Source organism: Pristis pectinata, chromosome 2, assembly GCF_009764475.1.
Source record: "Pristis pectinata isolate sPriPec2 chromosome 2, sPriPec2.1.pri, whole genome shotgun sequence".
NCBI lineage: Eukaryota > Metazoa > Chordata > Chondrichthyes > Rhinopristiformes > Pristidae > Pristis > Pristis pectinata.
Window position 1 is genome coordinate 140087109 of NC_067406.1, and position 27633 is coordinate 140114741.

Below are 27633 nucleotides of genomic sequence, written 5' to 3' on the forward strand. Positions count from 1 at the left end.
CTGGTTGAGTTCCCCCTGGGTGCTCCAGTTTTCTCCCACACCCCAAAGATGTGCTGATAGGTTATTTTCTCACTGCAAATTACTCCTTTGTGTAGATTAGTGGCAAACAAACCAAAGGGGGCAGGTTGATGAGAACGACAGGGAAAGTAGGTTTAAGTGTTACTGGGAAATTAGATGAGGGGATATAAGGCTGATAGGTTTGTTCTGTTGGGTACCAGCATGGACTGGATGGGCCACTATTATGAGAAAGCCTGGCCAATATTTATTTATCATTTGTTATTAATACAGTTTTATTTTGTCATTATCACAGACCTGCCTGTGAGAGCTCGCTGTGCCACAATTTGCTGCTACATTTCCATCATTGCAACAGTGTCTACGTTCCCGGAGAACCTCAGCAGTTATAAAGACTGGGAAGGATGTGGAAAGCACTACAGAAATGCGAGGGCTTCCTTTCTTGCCTAACGCCTTTGCTGACGCAGCTTTGAAAGTGCTTGTAGGAAAGCAGCCAACATAATCAAGGACCTCTCTCACTCCAGTCATTCCTTCTTCTTACCCGCTCCCATCGGGCAGAAGATACAAAATGTTGAGAACAGGTACCACCAGGGTTAAGGACAGCTTCTATCCTGTTGTTAAAAGGCTCTAGAATGGACCTCTTATACGATAAAGATGAACTCTTGATCTCTCAATCAACCTCATCATGGCCCCTTATTGATGCACCATAGAAAGCATCCTATCCAGATGCAGCACGGCTTGGTACGGCAATTGCTCTGCCCAGGACCACAAGAAACTGCAGAGAGTTGTGGACACAGCCCAGCGCATCATGGGCACCAGCCTCCCCTCCTTGGTCTTTACCTCTCGCTGTTTTGGTGAAGATGCCAGCATAATCAAAGACCCCACCCACCCAGGTCATTCTCTCTTCTCTGCTCTTCCATCAGGTAGGAGACACAGGAGCCTGAGGGCACGTACCACCAGACTTAAGGACAGCTTCTACCCCACTCTGATAAGACTATTGAACGGTTCTGTTATACAATGCGATGGACTATGACTTCACAATCTACCTTGTTGTGACCTTGCACCTTATTGCACTGCACTTTCTCTGTAGCTGTGACACTTTACTCTGTACTGTTATTGTTTTTACCTGTACTACATCTATGCACTCTGTACTAACTCAATGTAACTGCACTGTGTAATGAATTAACCTGTACGATCGGTATGCAAGACAAGTTTTAGAACCATAGAACCATAGAATAATACAGCAAAATACAGGCCCTTCAGCCCATCATGTTGTGCTGACCTTAAACCTCGCCTAAGACTATCTAACCCCTTCCTCCCACATATCCCCCTATTTTAAATTCCTCCATATGCTTACCTAACAATCTCTTGACCTTGACCAACGTATCAGCCTCCACAGATATAGACCAGGTATAGAGCAGACCAGGTAAGGAGAGCAGATTTCTTTCTTTATGAGTGAACCAGGTGAGTTTTATACGATGAGATGGAAGATGACCTCACGATCTGCCTTGTTGTGACCATGCACCTTATTGCACTGCACTTTCTCTGTAGATATGACACTTTGTTCTGTACTGTTATTGTTTTTACCTGTACTACCTCAATGCACTCTGTACTAACCCACTGTAACTGCACTGTCTAATGAATTGACCTGTAGGATCGGTATGCAAGACAAGTTTTTCACTGTAGCTCAGTACAAGTGACAATAATAAACCAATACCAATACCAATACCCTGCACTTTATTTGTCTACCTGCACTGCACTTTCTCTGTAACTGTAACACAATATTCTGCATTCTGTTATTGCTTTTCCCTTTGCGTTATCCTGATGTACTTATGTTTGGAATGATCTGTCTGGATGGCATGTAGACAAAAGCTTTTCACTGTATCTCAGTACACGTGACAATATTAAACCAATTACCAATGGTGCATAACTGGCTGAGGGGGAGTCTCCTTCCCTGTAACTTGTGTCTTGGCATTCTGACTGTGAAGTGGCATCTAATTCAGAATGCCCTCACAAGCAACACGTGGCTGCTTGCATATCCTCTTGTATGGAATTGTCAAACCAAGTCATTTTCAGAGGTTGCCTCTGAATAAACCCCTGGCCCAGCCTGAACTCAGCCAACTCATCTCATTAAGTGCATGAACTAATGCATTGTATAAGGTAATGGCAGTCTACACCTCAGTGCAAATCCCACGGTTATCTTCAAAGGTTAAACTTAAACATTCCCAGATGCACCTTAACTTGGAATCAGTGGAGACCTCAGTGAAGGAGTGTTTCCAGTTTGAATATGAAGAAAAGGTGGCATTATGAGTTGTTAATAATTCAACCCTTGAAGCACTGTGCGTCGCTTAAATCTCAACACCTGGGTGATGAACAAACACCAGTTATTTATTCAATGAAGAAGGGATAATGGTCTTTAATATTTTAGTGATATGCAGATCTGCGTAGGAAAAGGCAAAACATGTCTGAGTTTACGGCGCAGATAAAATTTAATAATTAAAGAGGGTTGGTCTTTCATATGTTCAAACAGAAATTCATGTCTATACCAAGACAACACAATCAATCTTGCACTTCAGTGCTAAAAATACTCCCACGTGATACTTATTTCAGCTCAGAGGGCTTGCTTGTGTCACAGCACCATTGTGGTCTACACTTTCCACTGAGTCATCCTGAATTACAGTTTCCGACAGCAAGATATCGAAAATTCTGTTAAAGTCATCCTTGTGGGTGACTATGCTAGGTTTTTACAAGACTATGGCTGATCCCTGTAAACATCAGGTAACAAAAATTTGAATTAACAAATGACCATTTAATGTCATTAAACTGGAAAGGGTGCAGACAAGATTTGTTATCGGAATTGGAGGGTTTGAGTTACAAGGAGAGACTGGATAGGCTGGGATTTTTTCCTGGAGTGTAGGAGGCTAAGGGGTGATATTATAGAGGTTCATAGCATCACTAAGGCCATGGATAACGTGAATGGTCACAGCCTTTTCCCTAGGGTAGGGGAGTCAAAAACTAGGGCACATAGGCTGAAAGTGAGAGGCAAAAGATTTAAAAGGAACCTGAGACTCAGCCAGCTGCATCATGGGCACAATCCTCCCGCCATTGAGAACATCTTCAAGAGGCGGTGCCTCAAGAAGGCGGTGCCTCAAGAAGGCGGTGTCCATCACTAAGGACCCTCACCACCTGGGACATGCCCTCTTCTCGTTATTACCATCGGGGAGGAGGTACGGGAGCCTGAAGACCCACACTCAATGTTTCAGGAACAGTTTCTTCCCCTCCACCATCAGATTTCTGAACGGTCCACGAACCCATGAACACTGCCTCGTTATTCCTCTTATGCACTATTTATTTATTTTTGTAACTTATAGTAATTTTTATGTCTTGCACTGTACTGCTGCCGCAAAACAACAAATTTCACAACATATATCAGTGATGATAAACCTGATTCTGACATTGAGGGGCAACCTTTTCACTTAGAGGGTGGTGGGTGTATGGAGCTGCCAGAGGAAGTGGTACAGGCGGGAACAATCGCAACATTTAAAAGACACTTGGACAGGTACATGGATAGCAAAGATTTAGAGGGATATGGGCCAAATGCAGGCAAATGGGTAACTTCGGGCAACTTGGTCGGCATGGACAAGTTGGGCCAAAGGGCCTGTTTTCCGTGCTGTATAACTCTGTGGCTCTTTGACCCATCATCAATTACTATCTGCAGATGGGCTCCAAACTTCTCCGGCCCTCCTGAACCCCTGGCTCCTGACTGCCCTCAGGTCCAAGATCCCCCAACCAATGGAAATCATTTCCCTCTGTCCACCCTCAATATCTTGGAATTCTCAATCAAATTACGCCCTTAATCTCCTAAACCCTAAGGAATATAACTCAAGTCTGGAATCTATCGTCGTAATTTAACCCTTGGAGTCCAGATATCATTCTGGTAAATCTACACTGTACTCCTCTAGGGGATTTCTACAGCTCTCAGGCATTGCAGTGCCAGATGCCAAGCTAGGGTGGCCCCAGTTCCCAAATCCATGATCTCCACCCTTTGGAAGGGCAAAGGAAGCAGCTGTGTGTAAGATACATCACTGACATGACTTGGAAATGTATCCTCTGTTCCTTCATTGTCACTGGGTCTAGATCCTGGAATTTCTTGTCTAATAGCACTGGAGGGGTGACCTTCACTACACAGACTGAAGACCCACACCACCAGGCTCAAGGACAGCTACTTCCCTTCAACTATTCAGTTCTTGAATCAACCTGCACAACCCAAATCACTTCTCCACTATGACCACTTTGCACTACAATGAACCTCATCTTTTTTGTTCTAATTTGTTGTATAATCTTGTATAACTTATGTTTACTTTACGTTTTACTTGTGAATGTTGTGTCTCTAATGCTATGTGCCTGTGATGTGGCTGCAAGTAAGTTTTTCATTGCACCTGTGCACACATGGACTTGTGCATATGACAATAAACTCGAGTTTGACTTTGCAGTGGTTCAAGAAGGAAGCTCCCTGTCATCTTCTGAAGGGCAACAGATAATCGTCAATAATACCAGCTTTGCCAGGGACATCCAGACCCAGAGATTTAATTAAAAAACATAGTGGAATAGCAATTCTTCCTCTGTTCTTCATGATGAAAGCACAGAATATAAACACAGGCGCAATAATCTCCACTTCTGAAATCTGGATCTATTGAAGCCAAATGTATTCCTCATTTAATGCATGCAGCAGAGGACATTTTCAATGTGTTTGAGGGCAGCACTTTGTTTTGTTGATTCTGTAATTACTGTAATGTTTACTCAGAATCAATTTTCAGATGTGGAACCGTCAAAGCTGAATCACTGAATAAGCATTTTCAGAACTTTCTGTGAATTAGGGATCATCTCTCTGTTCTTCAGTAAACTCTTTGAGGAGCATGGCACTCAGAATTGTAACATAAAGTTAAGCAATCAACTGGTAAATAAGGGAAAATCGATCTGCATTTGGTTATTGATAAGAATGTTTCTTGGGAGAGGAGTGGTATAATGTCATCGCAACAAGCAATCTGCCCTGATGCAGGGTTTTGACCCAAAACGTCGACAATTCCTTTCCTCCCACAGATGCTGCTCGACCCGCCGAGTTCCTCCAGCAGATTGTTTGTTGCTCCAGATTCCAGCATCTACAGTCTCTTGTGTCTCCATGACATCGTTGCATTGGGTCAGCCTACCAAGCTGCACATATTTGGGATTTGGGAGGAAACCAGAGCAGCTGGGGGAAGCCCTTGTGGTCACAAGGAGAACGTGCAGACTCCACACAGACAGCACTGAAGGTCAGGATTGAACCTGGGTATCTGGAGCTGTGAGGCAGCGGAACTACCAGCCACAGCACACCCATTTCAGAGGAAGGTTTTTTACCCAGAGAGTGGTTGGGGCATGGAATGCACTGCCTGGGGTGGTGGTGGAGGCAGGTACATTGGTCAAATTCAAGAGATTACTAGATAGGCATATGAAGGAATTTAAAATAGAGGGATATGTGGGAGGAAGGGGTTAGATAGTCTTAGGCGAGGTTTAAAGGTCGGCACAACATTGTGGGGCAAAGGGCCTGTATTGTGCTGTACTGTTCTATGTTCAATAATAGAAAGTTAATTTGCTTGTGGTTTCCAACTCTCCGTAACATGGAGGGGTTACACAACACTAATGGTGGGAAAATGTGGCAGTTATGGGGTTGTTGTCGGAAGGTAGTCAGGTGATATACTCTCCTGTATCACACGCAATTAAGTTGGGAAGCTCACCTTTCCTACGGAGCCTGCTGGGTCACTGAATGGTCAAAACTTCTAGCATGGATGGTCCCAAAGTTTTCAGAATTTCTTGTGCATCAAAGCAGCCCCACAGTACAACTGAGCAGTATGCTTTAACTAAATTCAAATCCATTAATCTTTCCCGATCAACCTCTGTAGCCAGAAGCACAGACTAACTAATTTATTACAACTCATTAATCATATTATGCTGTATTTGTTTAAAGTTATGGTTTTCCATTAACCTTGGAGCAAATCCAGTTCAGGGTGGTTGAGCAACCAATTATAGATGGAGGAAGTTGTGACAGACACTCACCTCAGCCAATGGGATACCTTCAGGGGGACGGCACTGAAGAAGCACCTCTTGCTCCATTGATACCTCTTTGCCTAATGGTTCCTGTTCGAAGGTCTTCCGCAGATCTGGACAACAGATTAGACAGATTTTAATCTCTGGCCTGCTGAAGTAATTGCAAACAGGTGTGAGAAGCTGCAGTGACATAGCTTGGGGATATGAATAGCAGCATCTACAGTGCCTTGGGTCTACCTTGCCTTCATGAGCTGTAGGTCAGTAGATGACATTGAAGAAGGCTGTCAAAAATTGCAGGGGGAAGGTTATCCAAAGTCACAGTGAAAGAACAGTGAAGGAAGTTATCAAAAATTGCAGGGGCATCTTCATCAGCTGGGTCAGTGGGCTGAGGAAAGACAAATGCAGTTTAATTCAGTTAATTGCGAGGTGTTGCATTTTGTCAAATTAAAGTAGAACTTTCACAGTGAACGGTAGGGCCCTGGGGAATGTCGAAGAACAGAGGGACCTTAGAGTTGAGGTACATGGTCCCCTGAAAGTGGAGTCACAGGCAGACAGGGTGGTGAAGAAAGCTTTTGGCATCCTGGCCTTCATCAGTCAGGTCATGAGTGTAGAAGTTGGGAGGTCATTGGTGTGGTTGTACAAGACATTGGTGAGGCTGCACTTGTTCAGTTTTGGTCACCCTGGTAAGGAAAGATGTTACTAAGTTGGAAGGAGTGCAGTCAAGCTTTACAAGGCTGTTGCCAGGACTCAAGGGACTTATATGGAGAGGTTGAACAGGCTAGGACTTTTTTCCCTTGGAGGGTGGGAGACTGAGGGGTGATTGCATAGAGGTGTATATAGATAGGGTGAATATACTCAGTCTTTTTCCCAGGGTTTGGGAATCAAGAACTGGAGGGCACAGGTTTAAGGTGAGAGGGGAAAGATTTAATAGGAACTTGAGGGGCAACTTTTTACGCAAAGGGTGGTATGTATGTGGAATGAGCTGCCAGAGGAAGTGGTTGAGGCAGGTACAATAACAACTTTAGAACATAGAACATAGAACGGTACAGCACAGACAGGCCCTTCGGCCCACAATGTTGTGCCGACATAGCTAATCCATCCTACCTACAGAATGCCCATTTCCCTCCATTTTCCTCTCATTCATGTGCCCATCCAAGCCCCACTTAAAAGCCCCAATGAATTTGCCTCCACCACCTTATCAGGCAACGCATTCCAGGCAATCCACCACTCTCTGAGTAAAAAACTTAGCCCTCACATCTCCTCTGAATCTACCCCCTCTCACCTTAAATGCATGCCCTTTAAAAAGACAGTTGGACAGGTACATGGATAGGAAAGGTTTAGAAGGTTATGGGCCAAACACAGGCAAATGGGACTGGCTTGGATGGGGCATCTTGGTCGGTATGGACCAGTTGGGCCGAAAGACCTGTTTCCGTGCTGTATGACTCTATGACTCTATAGTACATACCTGAGTTCAAAGCATGCTCTATTCCAGAGACTGCAAAATAGACCTCTTGCTCCTGCACCTGTGCAGGACAGCGTAGGTGTTGTGGTGTCAAAGGTGCTGTGTTTCAGATGAGATTTAAACTAAGACCATGTTGTTTCTCAGGGGTATTTCAGGAACAGCTTCTTCCCCTCTGCCATCAGATTTCTGAACGGTCCATGAACTCATGAACTACCTCGTTATTCCTCCTTTGCACTATTTATTTATTTTTGTAAGTTATAATAATTTTATGTCTTGCACCGTACTGCTGCCACAAAACAACAAGTTTCACGATATACATCAGTGATAGTAAACCTGATTCTGATTCTGATCTAAAGATCCCTTGACAATTAGCTTGGGGACAATTGGGTCATGGAGTTGTAGATACATACATATAGCACAGAAACAGGCCCTTCAACTCACAATGTCCATGCTGCCTGTTGTACCTATCTATACTATTCCCATTTACCTAATTGAAGTCCAGAGCCTTCTATGCTTTGGGGATTCAAGTCCTTGTTAAATACAAGTGCTTCTTAAATGTGGTGTGGGTATCTGTGACCACCACCAAGGAGGGATGTACAACAAACGGCAGCATTGTCGACATTGTCTGCATCCCATGAACAAATAAAAAGTTGTTCTCATCCAGGAGTGTGAATATTGGGAGTTACACCTTTTCTACCCGTTACTTATTGACCTCACGTTTGACACAGAGAATGGCCTTTCAAGAGTCCGAGGAGAGTGTGAGTTTATTTTAAACAGGGTGGACATCTAAAATATCAAAAGAGAGAGGTGTGTTTCTGTATAATCACTCATTCTCACAGGCAGAGTAATGGTGAGGCAGCATTAATGGCTACACTGCAGCCCAGTAATCTGGAGATGTGGGTTGAATCTCACCAGGGATGTGTGTGAAAGAACCAGCCCCAAAATGGGGAATACATGGCATTGGAGTGTCACAAAAACAACAGGCTGTTCCTGAGTTACAAACAGGTTCAGTTTTAACAAACGTCCTTAGTCCAAACAATGTCAAAGTTGAGTTTTTTGTCACATGCACAAGTCCACGTGTGCACTGGTGTAATGAAAAACTTACTTGCAGCAGCATCACAGGCACATAGCATCAGAGACAACATTCACAAGACAGACATAAATTAAACATTAATTATACAAGAAAGAACATAATTAGACTAAAATAAACAAAGTCAATTGTACTGCAAAGTGGTCACAGTGTTGCTATACTGAGGTAGTGATTAGGGTTATGCAGGTTGGTTCAGGAACACAATATTTGAAGGGAAGTAGTTGTTCCTGAACCTGGTGGTGTGGGACTTCAGACTTCTGTACTTCCTGCCCGATGGCAGCTGTGAGAAGAGGTACAGAAGCCTGAAGTCCCACACCACCAGGTTCAGGAACAGTTACTTCCTTCAAACCTTTCTCTTCAACCATCCATACATTGGAAAAGCACAAAAGTCACTCGATATGATAACCATACCTCCACAGCCTTGTAATGAATGATTTCAAAAGCACATAAGACTGATAAGAAAGAACAATTACTGAAAGCTGAGAGAGAGAGGAAACTAGTTCTGTCATCTGTAAGAAGGAACGTATGTAGGTATGTAGGACTTCTGAATTTAACAATATTCTGAGAGCTTGTTCGTAGGTAGGTGGTGTCCATAAGTTGGATGTTCGTAACCCGGGAACGATCTGTAAAGTGACATTGGGGAGGGAAATTTGCCCACCTTACCAAGTATCATCTTAATGTGATCTCAGCCCTACAGAGCTTCAGCCTTAACCCTCAGAGATTGGTATTGGCATTGGTTTATTATTGTCACTTGTACCAAGGTATAGTGAAAAACTTGTCTTGCATACTGTTCATACAGATCAATTCATTACACAGTGCATTGAGGTAGTACAGGGTAAAAAGAATAACAGAATACAGAGCACAGCTACAGGGAAGTGCATTGCAGGTAGACAATAAGGTGCAAGGTCATAACAAGGTAGATTGTGAGGTCAACAGTCCGTCTCATCATATAAGGGAACCATTCAATGGTGGGATAGAAGCTGTCCTTGAGCCTGGTGGTATGTGTGCTCAGGCTCCTGTATCTCCTGCCTGATGGGAGAGGGGAGAAGAGGGATGACCCAGGTGGGTAGGGTCTTTGATTATGCCGGCTGCTTCACCAAGGCAGCGAGAGATATAGACCGAATCCGCGGAGAGGAGGCAGGTTTCCGTGACACGCTGGGCTGTGTCCACAACTGTCTGCAGTTTATTGTGGTCCCGGGTAGAGCAGTTGCCGTATCAAGCCGTGATGCATCCAGATAGGATGCTTCCTATGGTGCATCGGTAACTTGGATGACTTGGGGATTAATGATACAAACCAGCATATGGACTGCAGCAGCTGCAGAGGGTGGCTCACTCCCAGCCTGTTAGGAATGGGAAATAAATGCTGGCCTCCTGCATGATGCATCCTGTGAATAGTTAAGTTGGGTCAGACTGTGTAAGGATTGTCAGGAATCTGTGGAGAGTATTTCAACAGCAACAGCTGAGTGTGAGGTACAATGATTCACTGCACCTCCAGACGTGAGCTTTGCCGGAACCGTTCTCTGAATGTCGCAAACTGGGTAAGGCCCAACGTGAGTTTCCACAATATTCAACTGCTACCGTCGTGTTTGCATCATATTCTGCCCCACTCCCTCACTCACTAACTCTCTCTCTCCCTCACACTCCTTCCCTCACTCACTGACTCTCTCTCCCTCACATACTCCTTCCCTCACACACTGGCTCTCCTTCCCTCACACACTGGCTCTCTCTCTCCCTCACACACTCCCTCCCTCACACACCGACTCTCTCCCTCCCTCACACACTGACTCTCTCCCTCCCTCACACACTGACTCTCTCGCCCTCACACACTGATTCTCTTTGTCTTTCTCTCTCTCTCTCTCTCTTTCCCTCACACACTCCCTCCCTCACACACCGACTCTCTCCCTCCCTCACACACTGACTCTCTCCCTCCCTCACACACTGACTCTCTCGCCCTCACACACTGATTCTCTTTGTCTCTCTCTCTCTCTCTCTCTTTCCCTCCCTCACACACTCCCTCCCTCACACACCGACTCTCTCCCTCCCTCACACACTGACTCTCTCCCTCCCTCACACACTGACTCTCTCCCTCCCTCACACACTGACTCTCTCGCCCTCACACACTGATTCTCTTTGTCTTTCTCTCTCTCTCTCTCTCTCTCTCTCTCTCTCTCTCTCTTTCCCTCCCTCACACACTCTTCCTGTTCTGGACGCCTGGTCTGGAAGGGGGAGAGAGACAGTAACAAACAACAGTCTCGGTGCTGTGAGGGAGCACGGAGTTTGTGGAGGGATCGGTGCGTGGGAGCTCAGGTCAGGGGTTGACAGTGACGGTGGGCTTGTGGGTCACCTGTGAGGGTTTGGGGGAGTCAGCCTGCCCGCTGTGAGGGGACTGGTGGGACCAGTCCTGGGCTGGAATGGGCCAAGTGTTGGTCCCTGGTGTGACAGGGAGTGAAGCAGCCCCCTCACCCTCTGAGCCGTCAGTACTGAGTCCCTTCCTGCTCACTCTCCGGCCCTCTCTGTACAACGGCTGATGGCAGAGAAAGGACAGTGACTAATTCTCAACATGAGCCAAGTTGTTCAACAGCGATAAAGAGTTTTTAAGTAATATTTTAAAAATAATTTAAATTGCTTTTCTCTCCAGAAGCAAATATGCCTTCAGACCTTTGCAAATTACCATTATTAATAAGAAGTCAAAGAGTCATAGAGTAATACAGCACGGAAACAGGCCCTTCAGCCCAACTGGTCCGTGCTGACCAAGATTCCCATCTAAGCTAGTCCCATTTGCCCATGTTTGGCCCACATCCCTCTACACCTTTCCCATCCATGTACCTGTCCAAGTGCCTTTTAAATGTCATTATTCTACCTGCCTCAACACTTCCTCTGGCAGCTTGTTCCATATACGGACCAACCTCTGGGTGAAAAAGTTGCTCCACAGGTTCTTATTAAATCTCTCCCCCTCTCACCTTAACCCTATGCTCTCTTGATTCCCCAATCCTGGGAAAAAGACTGTGTGTGTTCACCCTATCTATGTCCCTCATGATTTTATACACCTCTATAAGATCAGTATTACTTCTTTGTAATTTTGTCTGTCTTGTCTACATACAATTTCCATGGTTTAGGTAGGGGACCAATTACTGCATTCTGTGCTATCTCAAAGCAACAGTTTATGCCGATGTGCTTTGGGACTTGAACTTAAAAGTTTCCTCACTGAGTTGCTTCAAAAAAAACTTCAGTAAGTTTAAAGAAAATGAGACCAATCATTCTTATCAACAAGAACAAGACTGATTGGTGTGGGTCCCTGTTCTGCCCCTAAAGAATTTTGGTCTGTACCATCCAGAGCCACACTACAAACAATCTGCTGGAGGAACTCAGAGGGTCGAGCAGCATCTGTGGGACGTTTAGGGTCGAAACCCTGCATCAGAACACAGTCATACAGCACAGAAACACACCCTTGTGTGTTTGTGTGAGTGTATGTGAGTGTGTATGTGTGTTTGTGTGTGTATGTATGTCAATGTGTGTGTGTGTGTGTGTGTGTGTGTGTGTGTGTGTGTGTGAGGAAACCTGATAAACCATGGACTCCTGATGAGCCCTTGCTTTTTGCAAAATAATATCTATTAAACTACTATGTGTTACATAATTTAATGATTGGGGATCCAACTCTTCAGGACTGCATTAATGGCCATTCCTGGAGAAGAGTCAGAAGCGTTAAAAATAATTAGTGATTTTTTTTAAGGATTTTTAACATCTCTGCTTCCTAGTCCTCTGGCGTTTAAAAGAATGAGAAATGATCATATTTATGCACATAAAATACTTCCAAGTCTTGACAGGGTAGATGTGAAGTTGATATTTCCCTTGGCTGGGGTGTCCAGAGCCAGGGGTCACAATCCCAAAATTAGGGGTCGGCCATTCAGGACAGAGCTGAGGAGAAATATCTTCACTTGGAGTGTAATGAATATTTTCTATTCACGACCCATGAGGGTTGTTACTGCGCAGTCTCTGAGTGTATTCAAGACAGAGGTTGGTAGAACATTAAGGGAACTGAGGGATATGAGGTTAGTGCAGTAAAGTGCTGCTGAGATAAAAGATCTGCTGTTTTTACCTCTTGTGCTTAGATTTGTTGGGGGGCATGGGATGGAATTAAAACTTATCCAACCAAGTTGGTTGGTTGGAGATTGAAGGCCATTCCAGAGCTTTTTTTCCTAAAGAGCAAGAACTAGTCTCTGATGTTTTGTGGCAACACTTACATGCAATCCGGACGTAGGACTTGTGGCTCTTGGTGGTTCCAGAGGAACTCCACGCAACACACTGGCACCAGTAATCCTCCGGCCCAAAGAGTTCCTCCACCTGCTGCCTGGAGATCTCGATGCTCACTTCTCTCACGATGAGCCCTGTCGGTCACAAGAAAGGGTTCAAGTCGTTAACCTCAGTTCAAATCCGGAGCAGGTTGATGACCTGTTGGGCCTATAGCTCGAAGTCATAGTGAAGTAAAACCTGGGAACCACTTCAATGGTCACGCAATGATTTCTAGAGTTAGCCTGAGGTGCCTCCTCAATACAACACTGGAGGGGGGTGGGGGTGCAGATTTAATTTAGTCTTCAAACGGGAATGAACTGGGTAAACATTTGAAAATTCTGAGGGGTCGTGACAGGGAGGATGTGGAGAGGATATTTCTTCTTATGGAGGATTCCCAGAACTAGGGGTCACTGTTAAAAATAAGCAATGTCATTTAAGACAGAGACGAGATGAAATATCTTCTCTCTGATAGTCGTGAACTCTCTTCCTTAAGAGGCAGAGGAAGCAGAGAGTTTGAATGTTTTTAAGCCAGGGTAGATAGACTCTTGATAAGCAAGAGGGTCAGAGGTGCAAATATGGAGACGAGGTTACAAATAGATCAGCCATGATCTATTAAATGGTGGAGTAGGCTTGAGAGGTGGAGTAGGCTTGAGAGGTGGAGTAGGCTTGAGAGGTGGAGTAGGCTTGAGAGGTAGAGTAGTCTACCTGTGTTCCAATTCCTGCATCTGTTGATATGTATGTATGTATGTCAGACAAAATGTTTGCAGGGCATGGGAAAATTGAGCAAGGAGGGGAATTGATTTCGGCTAGAGATAGAGCACCTGAAAATGTGATGGCGTTTGGACCAGGGCAGTGGTGTAGCAAGTAGAGCCGCCGCCTCGCAGCGCCGGAGACCCGGGTTCAATCCCGACCTTGGGCGCTGTCTGTGTGGAGTTTGCACGTTCCTGCCGTGACCGTGTGGGCTTCTTTGATTTCCTCCCATGTCCCAAAGACATGCAGGTTGGTAGGTTAATTGCCCCTAGTGCGTAGGTTAGGGGTAGAATCTGGGAGGGAGTTGATGGGAATGTGGGGAGGGTAAAATGGGACGAGTGTAGGATTGGTGTAAAAGGGTGGTTGATGGTCGGCACGGACTCAGTGGGCCGAAGGGCCTGTTTACATGCTGCATCTCTCCATGACACCAAGCAACAGGAGAATGGGACGCTACAAAGCTATCAGAAACTGAATAGCCACTTGGGTGATTGCGATTCTATGGGACGGATCTTGCTCCATCTGGAGTCTCTACCCATGGTCTTCCCTGACACTCACCCCCACCTGGACCAAGCACGATGGCCCTCTGTTGCCCCTGTTCCCCAGATTCTAGAAGAATGAGAGGGGACCTGATCAAAGCCCAGAAGTCTTGGAGACCTCAGTGGGGTGGATGCGGAGAGGGTGTTTCCCCGTGGCTGAGGAATTGATAACTTGGGGTCGCAATCTCAGAACAAGGGTCGGTCCGGATAGTGGCTGGACTTTAGATAGTGCAGTCAGGATACCCTCCTCACATCACCCTGACAGACTTTGGCAAGCGGCAGAGGCGGGGAAGGGGCTGTGAAAGCTCTCCATCATTTCTTACACTAGAGACATACAGAACAAGTAAAATTAAAATAAATAATTAAAACTTATTAAAACTTTAATAATGTAAATAGAAGTTAATGAACAGCACATGAATAATTTAAAACATTAAACTAAAGCAAGATCATTTAAAACATGTAGATTAAGCTCCCCTTTGTCACCTCACCCACAGCCCAAAAGCACCATTGAACTCAATGTGGTTTCTAATTCTGCATCAGGTGCAGGACCAGAAGGGTGACTCCTAATATAAGGGCGGGGGAGTGCAGCAAGACTGGGTGACGTGACGTCCAACAATGGAGTGAGCTGACTGATTTGGTGAGCTGAGTTAGTCATTAAGTCCGGGAACTTTGTACTTCATAGCTCCTGTGTAGTAAACCCAGAGTTACTGTTCCTTCAAAGATGAACCCCAGTGATTCCCAAGCAAAACATCAGCTAAAGTCGACGTGATTGTCCCAGTGACTCAAGCAGCGAGCCTCCTCATTGTGAGTACAGTCTGCATGAGGAGAGTCACATAAACTAACCTTGTGTTCCCTGGATTACAGAAAGGAAGATGATTATCCCAAATATGTCGGGCTTTAGTGAGACCACATTGGGAGTATTGTTTATAATTAGTCACAGAGTTATACAGCACAGAAACAGGCCCTTCAGCCCAACTAACCAAGTTGTCAACTTGAGCGTGTCCCATTTCCCCATTTCTGGTCTCCTTATTTAAAGAAGGACATATCTGTCATTGAGCAAATGAATCTTCACCAAGCTGGCTCCTGGGATGGAGGATCTGTCACGTGAGGAGAGATTGAGTAGGCTGAGCCTCTTTTCTCTCGAGTTTAGAAGTATGAGAGGTGACATGTTCAAAGCACAAAATTCTTGGAGGCCTCGACAGAGTAAATATGGAGATGTTGTATCCCCCAGATGAGGAGTCAAGAACTTGGGGTCACAGTCTCGGAACAAGTGTTCTGAGGAAACTTAGGATTGAAATGAAGAGAAACTTCTTCACTTAAGAGGATGATGAATCTTCAGAATTCTCCACCTCGGAAGGCTGTGGGAGGCTCAGGCACTGACTTTATTCCAAACAGAGAATAATAGATTTCTGAATATTAAGGAAATCAAAGCATATTCAGATGGTGCAGTAGAGATCAGACATGATCTTGTTAGAAGGCAGATGTGTTTCACTTCCTCGGTCTAAAGTTGCAATACTCGGGTAATAGCCTAAGTAAAAATAGGAAATGGTGGAAACACTCAATCGGTCAGGCAGCATCTGTGCAGGGAGAAGCAGAGTCAACTTTTCTGGTCAATGATTTAATTCTGATTATCAACATGAAACCCTCACTCTGTTTCTCCATCCACAGATGCTGCCCGACTACAGAGTATTTCCAGATTTTCCATTTTTATTTCAGACTTCCTGCAGCTGTGGAATTTTACTTTCAGTCAGTACACTTCTAATAACAAAATAGGTGTTAATTATTGCTGGTAAATGTCTCAAACACAGAAAATATACAACTGTAGAATTTGATTCTTTGTTTGACTTTAAAAATGCTAGATTTATTTTTTTTAAACTTTTCCTCTCTGTTGCCTCTTAAACAGAGGGACCTAGGAGTACAAGTGTATAGTTTGTTAAAGTGGCATTACAGGTGGACAGGGTGGTGAAAAAGGTGTTCAGCACACTTGCCTTCATCAGTCAGAGCATTGAGTACAGGAGTTGGGACATTATGTTGCAGTTGTATAAGTCATTGGTGAGGCTGCACTTGGAGTACCGTGTACAGTTTAGGTCACCCTGTTATAGGAAAGATGTGGTTAAACTGGAAAGAGTGCAGAGAAGATTTATGAGGATGTTGCCAGGAATAGAGGGCCTGAGTTATAGGGAGAGGTTGGCCAGGCTGGGTCTTTATTCCTTGGAATGTAGGAGAATGAGGGGGGGGGGGCCTGTATTGTGCTGTATTGTTCTTATAGAAGTGTTTAAAATCATGAGAGGCATGGATAAGGTGGACCGTAACAGTCTTTTCCCCAGGGTAGGGGAGTCCAAAACTAGGGGGCATGGGTTAAGGGTGAGAGGGGAAAGATTTAAACGGGACCTGAGGGGCGGCTTTTTCACGCAGAGGGTGGTGAGTATATGGAACGAGCTGCCAGAGGAAGTGGGTGAGGCAGGTACAATAGTATCATTTAAGAAGCACTTGGATAGGTACATGGAGGGGCGGGGCTCGGAGGGATATGGGCTAAACGCAGGAAACTGGGACTAGCTGGGTGGACACCGTGGTCAGCATGGACTGGTTGGGCCGAAGAGCCTGTATCAGTGCTGTATTGCTCTCTGACTGTCAACCAATATTCCTACCCATTTCTCTCCCTGAAGCTGATTTGCCATTTTGTACTTCCCATCTCTAATAAACCCCTCATTCACAGCCTATGCTCTGATTATTTTCCAGTTCTTTAATTTGATTACAGTTACAGTGACCTCTGTGATTTGATAGACGGGCAGCAAATATCCGGGGGAAGTCCACTGCCTGCAGGTTCCCCTCCAAGTTCAATTTGGAAGTATGTCACCATTCCTTCGTCTACACTGACTTTAAACTCTCTCCCTAACCGAGCTGTGGGGCCACCTTCGTCAGAAGCACTGCAGCAGATCAAGAGGAGCGGCTCACCGCCACCTTCTCAAGGGCAGTTGGGAATGGTCAATAAATGTTGGGCCTACCAACGGTGAAACATTTTGTCAATGAATGCAATAAAAAATACATCTCGCTTGGCCTTTGCACTCATGTCCCAGATACCAAGATTCTCTCAGCATCTTCTTGCCATCACTTATAAAACCAAGTCTTTGAAACCTCCACAATGCAATGTTCAACAAAAGTTGTAAAGAGGTGGTTGTAAATATGGGGTGTACAAGTAAGTGGCTTTAAGCGTCGCCAATCAAAAAGTCTGGGCTGACACTTTGGTCAGGGGCCAAAGTTGCCCAGGACATTGTTTAAGAAATATGAACTGAGTTTCGACAGTAAGTTGATCCAATCTTCTTACTTCTCTTGAAGTGAATATCCTGGCTGCTCAGACATTTAGCCAATGCAGCAATGGCGCTGAGCTCAAGGGGTCTGCCGACATTGAACAGAAAATCACAAATATAGCATTTCACCTCAAAAACAGATTACGCACTTAAGAAGCAAGAGGATTGTATAGACCCTGCCAGATTATAGGCTAACTATTCAAGGTAAAATGTATTTTGTGTTTGACAGTGCTGAGACCGAGATTAGCAAGGGATTACAGCATTATGCAAGCATCTAGCAGGTAACGTGACTTATATCAACTCTTGGGGCGATGTTACAAAACTTAAACTCAGGCAAGTGGAAGAGGATTACACAGCAAAGCTTGTTGTTCAAATGTTGCCAGTTGTAATTCAGGGATTTCACTGCTTCCTTTGAACATCGTCGACTCCTTTTTGAGTTTTCCATCCACTTTAAATGCTAACACTGGCTTCATTCAGACAGCCTTGTCAGTCTGGCTGGTGGCTCCTGTCACTGAACTGCCCTGCTCCTGCCCTGTGTGTTGAAAAAGACCTGTCAGTCTTGCAGAATCCCTGGGGTTTTACAAAGTCGACAGTGACCAATAGAATAACCAGCCCTCAGAAAGAGTCTTCAGCTCCGGACTCACAGGACTCCTTGGGCAATCTGAATGAGATGAAGAGGTGTCTATAAATATTGCATAAACCTCTAATAAATCAACAGGGAACTGAGGAAAAATTTCCTTCACTCAGAGAGTGGGTGGAATGTGAGGCAGTTGTCAATCGTGTACAGGTCCTCCTCAGGTTACGACAGGGTTGCATTGTAACTCAAACAGATTGCAAGTAGTATCTGAAGGGGCAGCTCCTCACGTTTTGGCTGCACTTCAGCCCCATGCTCCTGATCTTCGGTCACCTGGTGCGGAGGGGGGGTGTGGGTCAGTTGGGGGATCACCTGGTCGGTTTGGTCCTGGCCAGGGTGGCCATTCACAGGTCTAGGCAGCGGGATGTCGAGGGTTCTGCCTGAGCCGAGTGCCTGCCCCTCTTCCAGGGTTACATCCGTGCCCGTGTGTCTCTGGAGAAGGAGCACGCGGTATCCACGGGTACACTGGGGGCCTTCCAGGACTGGTGGGTACCACAGGGCCTCGAGATGACTGTGCTATCATTCAAAACTGTTCACTGTGAACAGTGTGAATCATGGAATACTGCAGTATTGTAATGATGTGATGCTGTAATCACTGAATAAACCTCCTTTGGAAAAGGAAAATAAAACCAGATCGCAAGTTGAAATGTGGCCGCGAATTGGGTTCCCACCCAGCAGAAGATACCAGCAGCCCCACAGCAGACATCAAATCCATCCTGCCAGTCTCCCACACCCTCGTTTATGTGCGGGCTGTACCTAAGTCAGGTGTCGGTAAGCTGGGAAGGCCCTGTGGTACAGACGCACTGGGAAGCTCAGTCTTACTGCAATTTTGTTGGCTTTTAGAGAAGCCACACCTGGAGTACTATGCACAGCTTCAGTCTCCTTGATGTACTTGTCATCAGGGACGTACAGCAAGGGTTAACTAGACTGCTGGATATACTCAGCGACTCAGACAACATTTGTACATTAGCACGTACATTAACCTCGTGTCTCTCCACACAGATGACGCCTGACCTGCTGAGTATTTCCACCACTTTTACAAGTCATTTTGAATCTCCGGCATCTTCTAAGCATTGACTATTAACCAGACAGACTCCTGTGACAGGGGATTTGTCTACTGAAGAGAGATTGGACAGGGTGTGCTTACAATACTCCGGGTAACCGTGTTCTAAAGTCTAATATTCTCAGGAGGGTTTGACAGGGTTGAAGCTGGACTGACTGGAAGACTAGGTCTGGTACGGCAATTCGAATGTGCAGGAATGTAAGAAGCTGCAGAGGGTGATGGACTCAGCCCAATACATCATGGGCGCATCACTCCCCACCATCAGTAATATCTACAGGAGACGCTGCCAAAAGAAGGCAACATCAAAGATCCCCACCATCCAGGCCATGCCATTTTCTCGCAGCTACCATCAGGCAGGAGGTACAGAAGCCTGAAGTCCCACACCACCAGGGTTCAGGAACAGCTACTTCCCTTCAACCATTCAGTTCTTGAACCAACCGGCACAACCCTAATCACTACCTCAATATAGCAACACTGTGACCACTTTGCACTTTGTTTTTTGTTCTAATTGTGTTTTTCTTGTATAATTTTGTGTAATTTATGTTTTTCTTGTAAATGCTGCTTATCTGATGCTATGTGCCTGTGATGCTGCTGCAAGTAAGATTTTCAATGCACCTTGACTTTGACGTTAACCATGTGTCAGAGGCAAGGCATTCAGACCCAAAGAAAACAGATCTACAGAGGAACTGACAGAGGTCCGCAAATCTCAGATGTTGATATAGGGAAACCACATTCTTTGGGGAAGTAAGGATTATTAGCATCAACAGTTGTAACAATTACATCGATGAAGCTCCAACTGTCTCACAATGGGTCTACATAAGAGCATCATCAAACCAAATTTGACAATGAGGAGATTAGGGCATTTGATCAAATGCGGTCAAAGAAGTAGGTTTTAAAGGAGGAAGGTCAAATGAAGGGAATTCTGGAGCCCAAGTCCTCGGCAGGTGGGTGAACTGCTGAAATCAGGGACAGTCAGGAAGCTGCCATTGGAGGGTTGTAGGACTTAAGTGGATTACAGAGAAAAGAAATGATTTGAAAACGAGAATACAGATTTTAAATCTGAGGGCTTGTCAATTTGGGTGCCAATGCATGTCAGTGAACATTGGGTCCATGGGTAAATGGTGCTAGCTAGGATCCTGCTGAAGAGACTTAGATGATGTTATGTTTATGGAGGTTGGAAGATGGAAGACCGGCCAGGAATGTGTTTGAATGTTTGTCCGGAGGTAACAAATGGGTGTGGCAAGAGCAGGGTGACAGAGGTGGAAAGTTGTAGTCAGCAGATCAGTTTAGAGCTGATATGGTTAGAAGGTGAGAACAGAGAAGCAAAGACTGTGGAGGAATTTAACACAATCATGATTGCAAAGGGTAGACAGAAGTTCCCATTAGCAGATTGTTCAAAGACAGGAGGAATGAAGGTTGTGGGCTAAAGATACAAAGAGAATATGAGTAGAATCTTTATTTTACTCAGAGAGGGGTTATGATATTGAATTTACTGCTTGTGGAGATAGTGGAAGCAGAAACGGAAATGTATAGGCAGTGGAATGTGTTCTGTCCTTTATTTGCGTTGATAAGGTTGGGGTCTGCATAATTTATGTTAATCTATGCTAATAATGTTGGGATTCGTGACAGCAAAAAAGCAATACATCTAAAAAAATATATAAAATCTATCAGTATTCATTTTGAGCATCTGCAGTTATTTTTTGATTTTCAATATTAATTTGCAGATTTGTGATGCAAATGTAAATGGACCATAATGGTGGACCATTGGTTAATAATCTACCAGTATTTTGATTTGGCTCATTAAGGATTGGATGGGATTACATGTCACAGCAGATGTGGAGCCATAAAGGGATCATTGTTCAGTTTATCAGTGCAGCTCCTACCTTCTCCAGATGCCTCAGTCAATGAACTCTTCACGTCAATGTTCCTCATGGCTGTGACAAGAGCGTCTATTACCTATTACCAATCAGTCTCTGCCCTGGAGACACAAGGGACTGCAGATGCTGGAATCTGGAGCAAGAACCTGCTCGAGGAACTCAGCGGGTCGAGCAGCATCTGTGGGAGGAAAGGAACTGTCAACGTTTCGGGTCGAAACTCCTTTCCTCCCACAGATGCTGCTCGACCCGCTGAGTTCCTCCAGCGGATTGTTTGTTGCTCCAGATTCCAGCATCTGCAGACTCGTGTGTCTCCATGAAGAACTGTTTCCCTGGATGGGAATTTCAGGCAGAGCCTTAAAATGAGAGTTGGCCCATTCACAATGCAGTTGGTCTGACTGTAGGCTAAAGGCTGAACTCAGCACAGGTAAAAAGAAGAGAAGAGTCTGCAAAATGTCAACAAACATGTCAATAGCTATTCATGGAACTGAAGCCACGTTAAAGCTCTTTGGCATGCATAGACAAGAAGACAGGTGTGACCACCAGACAAAGCAATTTAAAGCATTTCACAGCAGAGCCCGGTCTAAGGAAACTTAGGGTGCAGAATTAGGCTTACATAGAACATAGAACATAGAACAATTACAGCACAATTCAGGTCCTTCGGCCCACAAAGCTGCGCCGAACATGTCCCTACCCTAGAAATTACTAGGCTTACCCATAGCCCTCTATTTTACTCAGCTCCATGTACCTATCTAACAGTCTCTTGAAAGACCCTATCGTATCTGCCTCCACCACTGTTGCCAGCAGCCCATTCCACACACTCACCACTCTCTGAGTAAAAAACTTACCCCTGACATCTCCTCTATATCTACTCCCCAGCACCTTAAACCTATGTCCTCTTGTGGCCACCAATTCAGCCCTGGGGAAAAGCCTCTGACTATCAACCCTATCAATACTTCTCATCATCTTATACACCTCAATCAGGTCTTATTACAATAATAAGAATCCTATATCTGACCCCAGGACTTATTGACAATTCACCGAATTTGACTCAGCCTCAGGTAATTTAAAATTGCTGGGGTTCTGTAGATTTCAGAGCAGGTTCCGAGGCACTGGAAGTCCAAGGGCATGTCCCCCAATCAAGAGCTGAATGAATACCCAAGGGTGGGTCTTTCCTTGTCAATCCGGTCCTGGGTCTTAAAGATTACAAGTGGCTTGTGGGTGTCTGGTGCACATTAACGCATAAGATCCTGAGGGGATTGATAGTTGGTTATGGAGAGAATGTTTCCTCCTGTGGGAGAATCTAGAGCTTGGAGTCACAGTTTATAACTAAGGGCTCACCTTTTTAAGAGATGAAATGACATTTTATTTCGAGGGTCATAAACCTTTGTAACTCTCTTTCTTTAAGGACGGTGGGAGTCTTTGAATAGTTTTAAGGCAGAGGTAGATAGATTTTTGATAAACAAGGAAGTGAAGCGTTACTGGGGTAGCTAGGAATGTGAAATTGATATTACAATCAGATCAGCCATGATCTCATAGATTCATCGAGTTTTACATCACAAAAATAGGCCCTTCAGCCCAACTCGTCCATGCCGACAAAGATGCCTGTCTAGGTTAATTCCATTTGCCTGTGGTTTGCTCATATCCTTCTGAACAGGTCCTATCCACGAACCTATCCAAATGTTTTTGAAACATTGTAACTGTACCCGCCTCTACCACTTCCTCTAGCAGCTCGTTCCACATACCCACTACCCTCAGTGTGAAAGACTTGACCCTCAGGTCCCCTTTAAGCCTTTCTCCACCCACCTCAAACCTATGCCCTCTAGTTTTAGACTCCCCTGCCCTGGGGAAAAAGACCTCTATAAGGTCACCCCTCAACCTCCTATGCTCCAGGCAAAACAGTCCCAGCCTATCCATTTCCTCCTTATAACTCAAGCTATCCAGGCCCGGAAACATCCTTGTGAATCTTTTCTGCACCTTAGCTGGCTTAATCGCATCCTTCCTAAGTGCGGCGACCAGAACTGCACACAGTACTCCAGGTGTGGTCTCACCAATGTTTTGTGCAACTATAACATGACAGCCCAAACCCTGTACACAATGCCATGGCCACTGAAGGCAAGCATGCCAAATATCTTCTTTACCACCCTGTCTACTTGTCACTTTCAAGAACTATGTACTTGTACCCCTTGGGCTATCTGTTCAACAACACTCCCCAGGACCCTGCCATTCACTGTGGAAGTCCTGCCCTGGTTCAACTTCCCAAAGTCCATCATTTGTTGAACAGTGAAGCAGCTCGAGGGGCTGAATGGCTTACTCCTGCTCCTAATTCATATGTCATCCAGAGTCTATGGTCTGCAGCCAGGGAAATCTCATGGTCAGCTCACCAAATGTTCCCCGGTGTTTACTGAGAGTCCTGATGACAGGTCACCAACCTGAAACTTTAACCATTAATGTCAGAGTGTAAGAACATAAGAATTAGGAGCAGGAACAGGCAGTGGCCCCTCAAGCTTGTCCAACATTCAATAAGGTCATGGCTAATCTGATCTCCCCCCCCTTAATCCTTGACCAAAAATCAGTCTATTTTGATCTTAAAAATATTGAACGAATCGAGCCTCCATAGCTCTTTGGGATTTGGAATTCCAAAGATTCCTAATCCTCTGAAATGCAATTCCTCCTTATCTCTATCTTAAATGGATGACCCCCTTATTCTGAAAGTATGCCCCTATTTCTGGATTTCCCCATAAGGAGGAATATCATTTCATCATTGATCCTGTCAAGCCCCCTCAGAACGTTTCAATGAGATGACCTTTCTCTGTTTCTCTCTCCACAGATGCTACCTGACCTGCTGAGCATTTTCTGTTTTTATTCTTACTTAATGAGGCATCAGAACCTCCCAAAATCCATCAACATCACAGAACAGAATTGAAAGAAAATCTTTTCACAGTTTGTTAAAAAGGTCTCCTTTCAATAGAACCCACGAGATAAGCACTTTGCTTGGGATGGTTCCCCTCGAGCTTTATGCAAAGTAAAGATGAACTGCCAACTCCTCAATCTTAAATTGATTTATGTGTCCAATTAAGAAAAAAATATCAAGGATCAGTTAATTTTGGCTCAGAGAATAAACATGGGCTTTTTAATGATCTATGCATCCAGCAATACCAATATGGTACATAAGCCTGAAGTCCCTCACCACCAGGTTCAGGAACAGCTACTTCCCTTCAACCATTTGGTTCTTGAACCAACCAGTAAAAACCTAATCACTGCAGTTTAGCAACACCATGGCTACTTTGATTACTTTGCACTAAGATGTTTTTTTTTGTTCTAATTGTGTTCTTTCTTGTAATAATTGTGTATAATTTGTTTGATTTATGTTTTTCTTGTGAATGCTGCTTATCTGATGCTATGTGCCTGTGATGCTGAAGTTTTTCATTGCACCTGTGCACACATGCACTTGTGCATGTGACAATAAACTCGATTTTGAGCTTAACTAAATAATCCATACTGTGAGTGCTGGTTGAGGGATTTATTTTATTTACTCACTAGCTTTGAGATCTGAGCATGACTGGCAAGTTCTAGCATTTATTGTCCATCCCTAACTACCCCTGGACTGAGGGCATTTAAAGTTCAACCCTAGTAGTGGATTGTGTAATCACAGATAGTCCAAACCAGATAAGGAAGGGAGTCTTTCTTCCCCTGAAGAAAGTTAGTGAACCAAATGGACTTACACAACAAGTTGCTAGTTCCATGGTCAACACTACTGAGACAAGCTCTGTGATTGAAGTTATTAATAGCCACTTTTTAAAATTCTGGATTATTAACTGAATTTAAATATCACAGAAGCCAGGGTGAGATTTGAATTATTTTGGATTATTACTTCTTTCAGATAAATAAACAGAACTGCTGCATCACCACCATGCCAAGTCCTGAGTGAGGCCAAAACTCCTTCAGTTCAGAGTTGGAAAACTGAAGTCAGTTTGTGAACGTTGCTGGGGCCACTGTGCAGATGACTTTGGCTCCAACAACGTCTCCTGTTGCCTGCTTTGTCCAGCCTAGAACACTTGACCTGGATGTAGTCCTCAACACCAATACCATGTTTCCATTGCCAAGAACATCCCATTTCAGTCCAAGTGGAGGAACACCAAATCTAGGCCACATACACACTATGGCCAAGATAGCACACCAGTGCCTCTACTTTCTCAGAAGGCTTGAGGAAATTCAACATGTCCCCAGTGACGCTCACCAATTTTTACAGAAGTACCATAGAAAGCATCCTATCTAGATACATCACAGCTTGGTATGGCAACTGCTCTACCCAAAACAGCAAGGAATTGCAGAAAGTTGTAAAAACAGCCCAGTCCATTGCGAAAACCAGCCTCCCCTCCATTGATTCGGTCCACATTTCCTGTTGCCTTGGGAAAGCAGCTGACATAAGAACCCCTTCCATCTTGGACGTTCTCTCTTCTCTCCCCTCCCATCGGGCAGAAGATACAAAAGCTTGAGAACACGTACCACCAGCTCAAGGACAGCTTCTATCCCGCTGTTATAAGACTCTTTAACAGACCTCTTGTGCAATAAAGATGAACTCTTGATTTCTCAATCTATGTCGTCACGGCCCTTGCACTTTATTTGTTTATCTGCAGTGCACCTTCTTTATAACTGCAACACTATATTCTGCATTCTGTTGTTTTCCTTTTGTACAATCTTGATGTACTTATGCTTGAAATGATCTGTCTGGATGGCATGCAAAACATAGCTTTTCACTATATCTCGGTACATGTGACAATATTAAACCAATTACTAATTAACTTCGAATGAGGGAGCACTGCACAGTCAAGGATGCTGCCTTTGGGAAAGGATTTTAAACCATTTGCCCTTCTAGGAAACAGAAAGAATCCCAGGGCATTGTTTCAAAAAAGAATAGGGAAAGCTCTCCCTGGTGTCCCATCCACCTGTCATTACTGATGGAGATTATCCAGTCTTTCTCACTATTGCTGTTTGTGGGAGCTTGCTGTGCACATATTGGTTGCTGAGTTTCCAAAATTAGTACACTTTATAAATACTTTAATTGCACTTTGGGGGATCATACATTTAAGAATATCACTGTAGACTGACCCAATCTGCTGAATCGCTCTGATGAAAATGCTCCCAGAGGCAATAAACTTAATGATACAATGTTCAGTAAGATGCTATATTATTGGAACATCCTTAATGTGATAAATTGTCCCACAGAGCACTTTCAAACAAAATTTAACATCAGCCTGTATAAAATACTAGAGCAGATATCTACGAGCTTTGTCAAAGAGGTCCTGAAGGGGAGATAAAAAGGGTGGAGAGAGGGGTGGAGGGAAGGGCTAAGGGTTACAGGGAGAAGGCAGGAGAATGTGGTTGAAAAAAAATCAGCCATGATTACATGGCAGAGTGGACTCGATGGGCTGAATGGCCTAATCCTGCTCCTCTGTCTTATGGTTTTATGGGTTATCAATGGCAGGGGCCTCCGTCACTGGAGGAGTGATTAAAAACAGGGGTTGACCAAGAGTTGGGGGAGTGCAGAGACATTTTGTGGAAGGCTATTAACAAAGCATGCGTTTGATCTTATTGAATGACAGAGCAGGTACAAGGGGCCTCAAAAACTTAAATCCAGGTTTATAAAAGGCAGAAACATATAGCACAGAAACAGGCCCTTCAGCCCACTGAGTCCGTGCCGACCATCGACCACTCACTTACACTAGCTCCATTTTATTCCTTCCAAATTCCCATCAACTCCACCCCCCCCCCCCCCCCCCCGATTCTACCATTCACTCATACACTGGGAACAATTTACAGTGGACAATTTAACTACCAACCTGTGCACGTCGTGGGGATGTGGCAGGAACCCGGAGCACCCGCGGGAAACCCACGCAGTCACAGGGAGAACGTGCAAACTCCACACAGACAGCACCAGATGTCAGGATCGAACCTGGGTCTCTGGAGCTGTGAGGCAGCAGCTTTACCAGCCGTGCCACTGAACTGTTCATTGGCTTTAAACATCTTCAAGTTGTTTCAGAGTAGACAAAGAAATACCAGCACCAATCAATTTGGAAAGAACAGATGTGGACTCTTGTCAGATGTGGAAGTGTCTGATCTCACCAGATTGTTTACTTTTTTTAAAGGAGGGAAACAGGTTTACTGTGACAGTTGAATTATTTCACCTTACACATCTTAATCTGAAAACATCCATCACACCGACGAAGTACTGTCGCAATTAGCTGCCAAACTGTAATATTTTGCGGGGAGTTGGTGGTGCATGTGATGTGAAGGAACCACGGTTAACATCAGTGTCAAATAAAAAGCTGCAAATGGCTTCCCGTTGGCCTGCTCTTGAAAACTATTCATGGGGCATGACAGGGTTGGTCCCAAGATATGCAGAAAAAATATAACCAACAAGCAAACACAAAGACTGAGCAAGTTGGGAATATACTGTACTCCCCGTGTTATGGTAAGGTTGTGTTCTTAGAAAGATATAAGATATTATAAGATATTTACTTATTAGTCAC

The 27633-nt window shown here is 44.6% G+C and overlaps 1 protein-coding gene across 6 annotated transcripts in view; it reads right to left on the reverse strand.

Moving 5' to 3' along the window:
- The window catches only part of LOC127579658 (netrin receptor UNC5C-like), a 401675-nt gene that overhangs the window by 90838 nt on the left and 283204 nt on the right, over nt 1-27633 (reverse strand). For all 6 annotated transcript variants that reach the window (XR_007957712.1, XM_052032614.1, XM_052032612.1 and 3 more), the window contains exons 3-4: nt 12887-13030; nt 6103-6206 (exon numbers count right to left, since the gene is read on the reverse strand). Coding sequence is in view for 5 of the 6 variants with exons in the window: in XM_052032614.1 (XP_051888574.1) it covers nt 6103-6206; nt 12887-13030 (248 nt within the window). In the remaining variant the exon portion in view is untranslated. The remainder of the gene's footprint in view (nt 1-6102; nt 6207-12886; nt 13031-27633) is intronic.